General features: G+C 41.4%; 1 protein-coding gene across 5 annotated transcripts in view; it reads right to left on the reverse strand.

Moving 5' to 3' along the window:
- The window catches only part of KDM4C (lysine demethylase 4C), a 423,829-nt gene that overhangs the window by 54,895 nt on the left and 355,515 nt on the right, over positions 1-13,419 (reverse strand). For all 5 annotated transcript variants that reach the window (XM_059924758.1, XM_059924756.1, XM_059924755.1 and 2 more), the window contains one exon: positions 4,317-4,487. In XM_059924758.1, coding sequence (XP_059780741.1) covers positions 4,317-4,487 — 171 coding nt within the window. The remainder of the gene's footprint in view (positions 1-4,316; positions 4,488-13,419) is intronic.

Raw genomic sequence — 13,419 nt, forward strand, 5'->3', positions numbered from 1 at the left:
TGTAAATAAACACTTTGGGATAATTAAACTTGATGTTCTAGATTTTTTCATAGTTAAAAAACTGAAATTGTACCCTTACGGCAGTTCTAGTTAGCAAGTACCCGCAGCTTAGAGAAGCTAGTTCTCCACTAGCCAGTCACACTGACGTCATGTTGCATTTGATGAAAGGGCCTTCCCAGAAGCACTCACGCCCGATTAAGCACATTGTGTGGATTAGAGAGTTTTCAGACAAACAGAAGAAAAAATCATTTTCTACCCCCAGCTTCAGACGGCACAGGTATATTATCTAATGAAAACAAGATTTCTCTGAGGAATATGGAATACATTTAATGTTTCCACACAAATAATTATTCTGCCACAATCTGCAAGATGCTGAGACAGAGGCAGACCTGGTCACATTTTTCTTATGTCCTGATGAAACTCCCCATTAGGGAACCAAGTAGCGTTCCCATCTCCCAGAAGACAGTTCTGATGTTGATGCATATCAAAAGTGGAAGTGGGACAATCATAAGAATTAACCCATATGGGCTGAAAAACGGTGATATAAACGTAGTTACATTATATCACATGTGAGAATAAGTACGTTTTTTTTTTCTGGGGGAGAGCAAAGATAGGTTTATTGCAGGGCCACGCAAGGAGAATGGGTGGCTCATGCTTCCCAAAACCCCTATCTCTCCAAAGGGTTTCAGCAAAGCATTTTTTAAAATATATATATATGATTTATATGTGAATATATTTATAACATACATAATTATACACATACATTATGTTTTGAAATATAACATCAGATTCCCCATATCCAAGTGAAGTCTAGTTGACATACTATGAGGGCATTTAATCATGTAGCTTTCATTAATTTCGGTGGGAAACACAGACCCCAATCCATCCCTGACAGTCCTTTAAATTTTAAAAGCTTGCTTTATAAAATCCATGACTTCACCTTTTGGGAACCTGGATGATGAGCAGGACGGAGCACATAGCTAATGGAGTGGATCTACAGAGTGCTGCAAACCGACAAAAACAGCGTGGCTGCTTTACAGAAGGGGAAATTACATTCTGCCTATGAGTCAGCGCTTCTGGCACCACAAGGTAAGCAGTCTCCTAAAATGCCCCAGGACAATACATATGTGATGGTTAATTTTATGCGTCAACTTGACAGGGCCACAGGCGCCCAGATATTAGGTATTTGGTCAAACATTATTCGAGGTGAGTCTGTGAGGGTGTTATTGGATGACTTTAGTATGTGAATTGATAGACAAAGCAGACGATCCTCCTAGGGCCCATGCAACCAAGGGAAGGCCTGAAGAGAACAAAAAGGCTGACCCTTTCCCAAATAAAGGGGAATTCTTCTTGCCTGACTGGCTTTGAGTTGGGACTCAGTTTTTTCCTGACTCTGGACTTGAAGCTCTTCCTGGGTCTTGAGCCTGCTGGCCCTCGAACTAGAATTACACCATCTGCTCTCCTATCTTCAGTCTGCTGACTACGATCTTGGGACTTCTCAGCTTCCAAAATCACATGAGCAACTACTTATAATAAATCATACATATTATACATATTTACTTGTAATATATTAAACACACACACACACACACACACACTACTCTTACTGGTTCTATTTCTCTGGAGAACCCTAATACAATATTATAAGGAAAAATAAAACCTTCCCTATGGAGCCACCAAAGAAGGAAAGCTGGGGATGTCTCATTCAGCACCAAGAGAACAAAGAGGAAGAGGCCACAGCAGCCAACAAACGGTGACATTATTAGAAAGTATGTGAAATTTGAAAATACAGCATGACAAATATTCCTACTTGGTTGGTGTAAGAGGCCTGAAACAAGTAACCAAAAATGTACCAGACAGGAAAGGGCAGTGGGGAATATCGAGGGAGGAAAGGCTGGATGAAAGAGAGAAGACCTGCTTAAAGACAATTATAATTCTTTTCCCTGAAAAATATTATCATTCACGCAAATTCATACAGACGCCCCTCTCCAATCTACATTAACTCACGCCACCATGAGCACCGCCTCCCTCCAAGGCTAGAGCTGTGACCACACACACGTACACGCACACACACGTACACACAAACGCCCCACTGCTAAACCGCAAATCCTTATCACATACGCTAAGTAATAGCTAATCAAGCTGTAAAGAATTTTTGCTTTTCCATTCTTGTTGATTTAAATGCCAAGGTGCTTCTGAACAATCTTATAAATTTTAGAGCCTTGTTCTCACAACACCCACAAATACTTTAAACCAAACTTGTTTGGGTTCACAGAGAGTGGGAACCGAAGTTATCAAAGGGAAGGCTTGTGGATTCAAAAAACTCCTAGGATCACAGCCACTTTTTTCCAACGTACAAGTTGAAGACAATCCAAGAAAGCTTAAGACCAACTGGGTGTGTGGAGGCTCGTGAAGTGAAAGGGAATTTAGGATTCATTAAATACTCTCATGGATAAAGACCTAACTATTTGCTCAGGTTTTGGGATCAGTGCTCAGAAGTCTGTTGTCCCATCCCCAATATGCTCTCCAGCAAAGTTTTCTCTCTTTGGCTGGCTCAATATTGACAGCCTGCACAAAAGAAGGCTGATTGATTCTGAAATAAGTGTGTAGGCTGGGCAGGGCTGACGAGAGCCTGTGCGTTTCTTTGCCTTTCTTGCCCTCACATACCTCTTCGTCTCCCACTCGAAGTGTCCTTTCTTCCCCCACTCGAAGTGTCCTTTCTTCCCAGGGGTTAAGAACAGAGGCTCTGGAGCCCAACTCGGGGACTGAATACGCTTTCTGACACTTAACTAGCTGTGGGTCACCTTGAGAAAGTTATTTACTGCTTTGTGCCTCAGTTTCTTCAGTAGCCAGATGTAGAAAATCTGGCTTGTAAGCGTGTAAGTTTGTGAGGATGAAATGCTTCATGCGTGTCAAGCTCCTGAAGCAGTCCTGGCAGCATGTGGTACATGTCCGGCAGTGTCAGCCCTTATTGACCTTGTGGACTCTCGGACTCAAGTCTCCTGACCCCAACAGGTGGGAAGTTGCTTCTGGCTCATTTATAGCATTTATCGCACTGTCTAGAAAGCACCTATTTACCAGCCTGCCTCCCCCAAGACTGAGCAGGAATCACACCTTCTTTCTCATTATCTCTGCCAGCACCCAGTGTGACGCTTGGCACACAGCAGATACTGCGTGCTTGAAAAGGTGGCCTAGTCTAACAAGGGGAGCATGGTACCTAAGGGCTGCTGCTTACGAAGAGCAATGGCAGTACAGTAAAGCAAAGCTCCAGGTGGAATTCGGCAAAGAAACACAATTCACCCTTTTGGTGTACGATCAAGTCCTGGGATTTTTAATGTGTTTAAACTCATCTGCTTTAAAATCTTTCAAATAAGGTAACTTTTGTTTACATACTTGTCCTTCTTAAAGGCATAGAGAAGTAAGCCTAACAAAGCTAACTGAATCAATGTTTCTTCGGCCCCAGGAGACCAAAATTCTAGAAATATTTATGAGCAACCTCATAAGGTTACATTTAATTATCAGTTGCACGTAATGCATAATTATTACTTTTAAAGAATAACATCTTTCCAAATACAAACAAGGGCATATCATCAACAGACCCAGGACAAGGCAGAAGTTACATTAGTGAGGGCTGGCTCCCCAGATGGACATTTCCCTTAAATGAAGAAGGGATAACAAGATGACCAGAAGACTAACCCTGGTCTCAGTTATCTGACTGGATCTCAGTTTCAAAAAACCTTCTGCTGAAAGTGCTTTTCTTGTGAAACATCCTGCTCAAAAGCAAGTCCCTGAGACACACAGACAGACAGACTGGCACGCATGTTTCCCACTCCAGACCACAGTTAAGAAACTCAGTAAAAGTCAGAGCCTTTTTCTTGCGTGATTTTTGTTACTCCCATATGAAACATCCACAGATGTTTCTGTCTGATCACAGATGTCACTGTCAGGTCAGATTAATAAAAGCCACATTCTCCAGCTAAGCAGAAAGAAAAAGAATAAAGGAATTCAAATACGCAAACACTTTGTAACAGAAAAGAACAGGTGAATTCACATTTTATGTTTCTGACCACACACGTTTTTCACTTAGTTAAAAGGATTTGGGAAGATGAGTCTAAGTTCATCTACTATTTAGAGTAATGACGACTAAGGAACCTCCTAGAAAACAATACTCTTTGTGGTAGGAAAACAGAACACCTGAATCAAATATTAACTGAAATGAGTTACTTCAAGAGCCGAAGTAAAGATTCCCGAGAGGTTCAGCTGGTTTAGTTACACAAAAAGTAAACTGGGGAGCAGGCACCCAGGACCTTACTCACCACTATATCCTCGGGGAATGTGTCTCTGCTGAAGGAGCCGTCATCAAACACGACCTCATAGAAGGTCTGCGCCGTCACAGCGATCACCCTGCAGCTGTAGTACCGGGTGTTGCGATGCTTCGTGATGACCGTCTGCCCCACGGCGATGCCCTTCTCGCCAGCCTTGGACTTCTAAGGAAGGGGCAGAGAAAGAAGAGAGAAAAGAAACAGGAGAAAGAACAGAAAATAAAAGAAATATTTACTTAGAAAACATCATTGGTGTGGTCATGATATACACTTTTTTTTTTTTTTTTTTAAGATTTATTGATTGAGTGATTGCTATGTTGGGTCTTCGTTTCTGTGCGAGGGCTTTCTCTAGTTGCGGCAAGTGGGGGCCACTCTTCATCGCAGTGCGTGGGCCTCTCACTGTCACGGCCTCTCTTGTTGCAGACCACAGGCTCCAGACGCGCAGGCTCAGTAGCTGTGGCTCACGGGCCCAGCTGCTCCGCGGCATGTGGGATCCTCCCAGACCAGGGCCCGAACCCGTGTCCTCTGCATTGGCAGGCGGACTCTCAACCACTGCGCCACCAGGGAAGCCCCCATGATATACACTTTTAATTGTTAAACCTTTTATTCGGGAATCATTTCAAACAGAAGTTGCAAGAATATGAATAATACAAAAACATACATATACTCATGACCCTTTACTCAGGTTCATCTATGGTTATTTATTGCTATTGTTAACATTTTACCATTTCCCTTTTTTTTTTGCCTATTCTCTATTTTACATATGTGTATATTTAAGTATATATAAAATTGTGTGTGTGTGTGCACGCCACAAACCATTTGAGAATAAGCTACATAGAATCATGGGCTTTAACACCTAAATACATCAGTGTGTATTTTCTAAAAACAGGGATTTTCCTTTACATAACCACAGTACAGTTACTAACTTTAGTAAATTTAACATGGATGCCATACTTTAATCAACCATGCATATTCCAATTTTGTCAAGTGAGCCAATAACGATCTTTATGTCCCCCATCTTTTATGTACAGGATGCAGTCTTGAGTCACAAACTGCATTTAGTTGCCAAGTCTCTTTGACCTCCTTTAATCTGGAACATTTCCACAGCCTTTCTTTGTCTTTTATGATCATGATACTTTTGAAGGATACAGCTCTCCCTCCCCCTGCTTTTTCAGTAGAGCATATGTCTGATGTTTCCTCATGATTAGATTCAGGTTATACATTCCTGGCCAGAATACCACAGAGACAATGTTGTATTCTTCTCAGGATATCACATCTGGAGGCACATGTTTGTCCACCTTTCAATGGTGATTTTAATTTTGATCCTGGTCAAAGAGTAGTCCAATTTCTTCATTTTGTAATGACTATTTTTCCCTTCCAACTAATAAGCAATCTGTGGGAGGGATTTTAACACCATGTAAATATCCTGTTTCTCCACATTTCTGCTTAGATTTAGCAACCATTGATGAGTCTTGCTTGATCCAATTTTACTATGATGGTGATGATATGCTGATTTTTCCTGCTCCAGCACTCCCTCCACATTTACTAGTTGGCACCTGGCAGTTATTAAGCAAAAATCTCCTACCTTCCCCCCATCTATCCGTCCGTCCATCCATCCATCCATCCATCCATCCATCCATCATCAGTATGGAATTATTAATTCCTCCTCCCCAACTGTTTAGAATTCATACTATAATTAGTAATTTTGGTGCTCAGATTATCTCAGATTTGGCCAATAGAAGCCTCTTCAATCTGTTTTCCTGTGCCCCTTAAGATGTCTTTTTACTTTTTATCAGTTCCTTACTTTCTGGCCTAACAAGATGTCTCAAGATCATCTTGCCTCAGCCCTGGAATTAACATTTCCCTGAGAAGTGTGGTTCATTTTAGAGGGCAGTGATATTAGAGAATAAGATCCAGGTGCTTAGGTGTGCTTATTACTACAATAGCACCTTTGTTTCTTGACCCTTTCAGAAGACAGAGCAAAGAAATATATGCGTGTAGATATATGTGTGTGTGTGTGTGTGTGTGTATGTATACATACACACACACACACTATCACACTACAGGTATACATGCACATATGTATAACCATGGAAAACCATGGACCAGGTCTCAGAGTACTTGTGTCATGCTATGGAAGCAGAAGGCTTCAGGATAAATGCTTCAGGAAATGCTTGGCAGAGTGCTGGGCTCAGAGTAAGCACTCCAGAAACGTTAGCTTGCTGTATTTGGGGCTTTCTGTTTGTTTGCTTGCTTGCTTGCTTTGTTTTATTTTTCAGAATAAGGCTGTTGCTCCCCTGTCAGGAACTCATACAAACCCCATTCCTGCCAGGCGGAGAGGGCAGTCAACATCTTACAAGGAAGTCTGCTCTCAAACATTCAGTCCCTTTTACTCCCCAGCTCCAAGTCTCATTCATCACCCTTATTCTTTTGATGCCACAAGCTCTGACCCACTAGGGGGGCCCTGAATCAAGCACTTGGGAAGGTTCAAGACCTTTGCTAAATGGGCCCTAGAAGGCACAGTCTCAAGATCCCCAAGATACCAACATTAGTCTGACATGTCACCCCTAACCTACAGAAAGCCAAGATTCATTAAACCCCAGTGTTTTCTGGCAGCGGTATTTATAACATCACTGGGAAATAAAGTGTCATCAATTCAGAATCTTGGTTTAATTAGAGGTTTTACTTATTTTTTCCCTGAATTTCAAAAAAGGCTAAAACACCTTGTAGGAAACATATAAAGTGCTATGCTTCATCTGTTCCTTCTGGAAACCAAAGAAGAAATGCCCAGAGAGTTAATGATTCACTAATTCCTTCAACAGTCATGTGTTGCCAGCCAGTGGACACCAAGCACCTCCCCTGGTGCTGGGGACTCAAACAAAAACCACTAAGACTTGATTCCTGTTCCCTGGAACAGGCCCACAAAGGTACGTGCCATGAAGTTCTCTTACAGGTGGCATGATTCAAGACTGGTGATAATCTAGCATGCCATCTACAGCATGTCTTCATACTCACAGGCAGAATTAGGGGAGGAGAGCAATGAAGCACCAAGTAATGGGCATGAGCAGAAGCCCAGAAGCAGGAAACAGCCCATTCTGTTCTGGGAACTGCAGGAGATCCGCTGTTGTGTGGGAGGGGAAGAGGGGAGGAAGGAGAAGACTTTAGAAATGGCCTGGGGCCCAGAGGTCAGGCTATGGGGGAAGAGGGGAGTAGAGCAGTTCTTATGCCATCCTAAGGAGTCTATATATTACCCTGTGAGCCTAAGGAAGCCACTGAGAGGACTAAGCATAGAAGAAAAATGACCCAGGTCTGTGTGGCTTTTAGGGGAGAAGGGGCATCTCCAGGTGGGAGATGAGGGCCTAGACAAAGATGCGCATGACTTGGGCAGAGGGCCAACTCTCTCCCAAACGTGTTCCTAAGAGTCCCCTCCTTGTAGAGTGAGCTCTGCCATCTAGTTTCTCACATGCCTAACAAAACAAAAGGATATTTTCCTTCTTGAAATCATTCCCTACTGATTGCTAGGTTGGTTGGGAAATTTTTCTGTGCCTTTAGGTGTAGTTAGCTGTGTAAACATTTTGACAAAGGACAAGAGCAAGAAGCCTGTAGTGATTTAAATGTACTTTGCTCGAAGGAGAAATCTTTTAACAGCTAGGCCACAGTACCCTACATATGCCAAAATAATTCCCTAGTTTCCCACTTCATTCCTCTGCCCAACCCCTTTAAATATATCTAATCTTTCAAAGTAAAAGAACAACTTAGATGTAATAATAAATTCAAGTGAGGGCACAGTCTGCAGAGTTCTGTAACTCCAAAATTGGGCCCATGACTGCTGCTTAAGATTGTATTAGGGCTTCCCTGGTGGCGCAGTGGTTAGGAATCCGCCTACCAATGCAGGGGACACGGGTTCGAGCCCTGGTCCGGGAAGATCCCACATGCCACGGAGCAACTAAGCCCGTGCGCCACAACTACTGAGCCTGCGCTCTAGAGCCCACAAGCCACAACTACTGAGCCCATGTGCCACAACTACTGAAACCCATGCGCCTTGAGCCCGTGCTCCGCAAAAAGACAAGCCACCGCAATGAGAAGCCTGCACACCGCAATGAAGAGTAGCCCCCGCTCACCACAACTAGAGAAAGCCCGCACGCAACAACGAAGACCCAATGCAGCCAAAAATAAATAAATTAAAAAAAAAAAAAAAAAAAGATTGTAACAGTTACAACTGACCCGAGGAGGTGAAGGTTGCAACTTGTTTGGCTGAACACAGTGGTCCTTAGTGACCTGGATTAGGGCCAAAAAAGGCTTCATGTTGGCAGCATATTTTTGCAAATGCTGTCCCTCTTTGTCAAACCACCTTAAAAACACTCATAGTCAGAATTGCACATACTGTGTTTTACTATGATAATAGTTTCATTGTGCATACTTTATTAAAATTGGAATGCACCCTCTAAGGAAACAATGTTTTGGATTTGAATTATAAGCTCAGCTTCCTCCTAGCTGTGTGATCTTGGGGATGTTACATAACCTTTAGCAGCCTCAGTTTGCTCATCTGTAGAAGGGACAATAATACTTACATTAAAGGTTTCCTATAAGATGAAGTACATAAAATGCATAGACTCATAGGCAGTTGGCTCTCGGCAACTGTTAACTGGCTTCATTTTAAGAACTGGAGAACATATGTGAGAACCTAGCCCCAGGTTAATAAACCACTCTTCCCTACCGTACCCCAGTAACTAGCATATACAACTGTGCAGCACCCTGGTTTCACATGACAAGGCTCAATCCAGCTCTAAATAATCACTGTCCTGCTCTTTATCTCATCCCCTTCTGACTCTAATTCTTGTCAAACAGGGGCACATAGCTATGGTTCTTAGGAAGGAAGGCATAATAATGTGGTCTCCTCCCTCCACCACCAAGGCTCTCAAAGCCTTTGTTTACAACTCTCTTAAGGCTCTGGTCAAATGTCACTTTCACTGACTATCCCTCCTATAACAGGGCAGAATCCACAGGTCAGTGCCAGGACCTCTTTGTCTTTTTATTTGTGGCACCCAGTACACTGCATACAACACTGTTGCTGTCAGATGAACAATGAATGAATAAATGAATGGAAAAATGAATGAACACGAAAAAACTAAATAAATGAACTGTGAGGAGGGGTAGAGACACATTTTTTAAATGGGAGAAGATTGATTCTAATTATTTACTGTCCAGAAAAGGGCAAAAAGAAACAAAGGGGAGTTGTAGGAAGAAGTTCCTCTTTCTTAGGGTGGGTAGACATGTATGTAGGTAAGGGGAGGAAATAAAGAAGGTTTATAGTGAGATTCACAAGGTCTGGAAAGTAGAAGCAGCCAGTCAAGGGAAAAGAAAAGTGACAAAGACTTGACAGAGAAAAGGTTGATTCTAGACCACAACCACTTTCTTCCTGCTAGGACACGAAATTTATGCAAACTGGCTGGTTGGAAACATGGCCAGCACACAAATTAAATATACAGCCTTCATCTAAATACAAATTTTCATAAGCCTCAAGCATGACCATTTCATGGGGAGTACTAAAGAAAACAGATTTTTTTCATAATGTTACTTTAATATGATTTCTGATTTATTTTTGCAGGAAAAATTTATTGACAAGCATATCCCATAACTGATTATACATCTTCAATAATATTTCCTGTCAGAAAAGCCTAAGAATCTATTGATGTTAAGAATGTCATTTCTGATCAGAGAAGACGGACATTATGCAAGGGGCTCAATCAGATTATAGAAGTGGCTATGTTTTTTTAAGATTAGTGCACAGGCTAAGGCTGGTGAAAGTCACATTTTCTTTAACATGCACTTAGCAGAAATCAACAAACAGTGGTTTAAGAAAAAACACGACTTAAAGAAAAGCTAGAACCAGTTCAAAATTCTGGGGATGTGAAAAAAAAAATGTTAACTCAGAAAATGTTACAGACATTTTGCAAAAGCATCAAAGAGTCACTGGTACACATAACACAGATATGTTACCAACACATGTCCATACACATGAGTTAATTAAACTCTCCAATTACTGTGAAGCAGTTGTTATTTTCATTAAACAGATGAAGTCACTGAGGTACAAGGTCAAGTGACTTTTCCAAGATCTCAGAGCTGGTGAGAGGCTGAAGTGGGGCCCAGAAGCAGATGCTCGCCCACCACAAGTGCCTTGGTATCATCAACCAGGAGAACACACGTAGAAAGAAATCAGAGGAGAAATAAAACTAACCAGGAAGTGAGACTAATGGAATTCAAGCAGTTCCCAGAGAAGTTACATTTCTTTCTTTTCTAACTGACTTATTGAGTTAGAACCTCCTCTGTTCTACATACCTTTTGAGGCACTTCATTTAATCTACCCAGTATAATCACAGAGTTGAATTAGCAACTTGGATTTGGAGCCTATCTGAAGATGAAAAGTGCAGAATGTATAATTGCATATGCTCTCAGTTTTCCTATGTGTACACACATGACACGCATACACACTGCAGTAAATTGCAAAAATGCTCACATACCTTCACACCTTCCTCTTTCCACATTCTCTGAAATGTGAGTTTGCAGCTCCTCACATCTAGGGCTGGAGTCTATTTCCCCAACCCTCAAATCTGAGCTAGGCTTGTGGCTTAGCCTGCTTTGACCAAAAGAATACAACAGAAGTAACGGTGTGCAAATTCAAAGCCTCTTGCACACTTCCGCTGTCTCCCTAGGGACCCCAGATTCTGTCATGTGAAAAAATTCAAGTTATCCTGCTGGCAGGTTGGAGACCACACTGACCAAAGCTGAGGCCCTACACATATGAGAGAACCCAGCCAAAAGAAGGCAAGCTGTTCTGCAGCTGACCACAGACAGATGAGGCAACCAGCCTGAAACAGAAAAACCACCCAACTGAGCCCGGCCTTAACTTCTGACCTACAGAATCAGCAGCTAAAGAGTTGTCATTGTTTTAAGCCACTAAGTTTTGGGATGGTTTGTCACATACACAACTTAGAAAAAAGAATACAGTGACCCTTGGAAAATGCAGGAGTTAGGAGCGTCAACCACACCCCGGCCTTGCACAGTTAAAAACCCACATATAACTTTACAGTCGGCACTCCATATCCATGGATTCAATCAGTCAAGGATTGTACAGAATTCAGTATGTATTTATGGAAAAAAATCCACATACAAGTGGACCCACACAGTTTAAATCCATGTTGTTCAAGGGTCAAATGTACTAAGAAAATAATATACTAAACTGTTAGCTATATACAATGTTAGGTAATGGGATTTTGTCTATTTGATTCTTTATGTACTTCTGTGTACTTTCCATTATACACAGTTGTCCCTTGAACACAGGGGTCAGGGGCACCTTGATCCCCTTCACAGTGAAAATATCTGCATAGCGCTATCTCGGCCTCAAAAACAAAAGAATTAGTACATGACTCAACCAAGGGCAGGAAGCTGAAACAGTTTGAATGGAATCAGGACTCTTTTGATGCCACATACTGTGATCTCTAATCACAAATTTTCTCCACACTTAGTTAAAGATCTAAAAAATGAAAATACAGGTACTATATTTATTGAAAAAAATCCATGCATAAGTGGACCTGTGCAGTTCAAAGCCATGGTGTTCCAGAGTCAACTGTATTTCTTTAATTATTATCACCACAGCTTTCTGACCATCTGAACCAAGCCTAAGGGAGCCAGGAAGCCTATATGCACATGTGCCCAGAAGGCCACTGAGAATGGAATGTTTGCTGCCATGGAACCCCTTGGTTAACTTGTGAGCCTGGGGATCCCTACTCAGAAAAATGTTTTTAAATGCATAAAATAATACAAGATTATCCTCCCCCACTAAAAAAAATTATATTGAAATAATATTGAAAAAAACAAATTTCTGGTATAATATCTATAATTCTTTAATAATGTACTAAATATTAATACCTAGTGGCAGGTCAAACAACTAGTAATATCCTAATTTCAAAGTTACAATGGGAATCCTGCAGCCTGTGGAACAAAAACCACATTCACAGAAAGATAGACAAGATGAAAAGGCAGAGGGTTATGTACCAGATGAAGGAACCAGATAAAACCCCAGAAAAATAACTAAATGAAGTGGAGATAGGCAACCTTCCAGAAAAAGAATTCAGAATAATGATAGTGAAGATGATCTAGGACCTCAGAAAAAGAATGGAGGCAAAGATCGAGAAGATGCAAGAAATGTTTAACAAAGACCTAGAAGAATTAAAGAACAATTAAACAGAGATGAACAACACAATAACTGAAATGACAACTACATTAGAAGGAATCAATAGCAGAATACGAGGCATAAGAACGGATAAGTGACCTGGAAGACAGAATGGTGGGATTCACTGCTAAGGAACAGAATAAAGAAAAAAGAATGAAAAGAAATGAAGACAGCCTAAGAGACCTCTGGGACAACATTAAACGCAACAACATTCGCATTATAGGGATCTCAGAAGGAGAAGAGAGAGTGAAAGGACCCGAGAAAATATTTGAAGATATTATAGTCGAAAACTTCCCTAACATGGGAAAGGAAATAGCCACCCAAGTCCAGGAAGTGCACAGAGTCCCATACAGGATAAACCCAAGGAGAAACATGCTGAGAAACATAGTAATCAAACTGGCAAAAATCAAAGACAAAGAAAAATTATTGAAAGCTGCAAGGGAACAACGACAAATAACATACAAGGGAACTCCCATAAGGTTAACAGCTGATTTCTCAGCAGAAACTCTACAAGCCAGAAGGGAGTGGCATGATATACTTACAGTGATGAAAGGGAAGAACCTACAACCAAGATTACTCTATCCAGCAAGGATCTCATTCAGATTCGATGGAGAAATCAAAAGCTTTACAGACAAACAAAAGCTAAGAGAATTCAGCACTACCAAACCAGCTCTACAACAAATGCTAAAGGAACTTCTCTAAGTGGGAAGGAAACACAAGAGAAGAAAAGGACCTACAAAAGCAAACCCAAAACAATTAAGAAAATGGTCATAGGAACATACATATAGATAATTACCTTAAACGTGAATGGATTAAATGCTCCAACCAAAAGACACAGGCTTGCTGAATGGATACAAAAACAAG

This window comes from Balaenoptera ricei, chromosome 6 (assembly GCF_028023285.1).
Source record: "Balaenoptera ricei isolate mBalRic1 chromosome 6, mBalRic1.hap2, whole genome shotgun sequence".
NCBI lineage: Eukaryota > Metazoa > Chordata > Mammalia > Artiodactyla > Balaenopteridae > Balaenoptera > Balaenoptera ricei.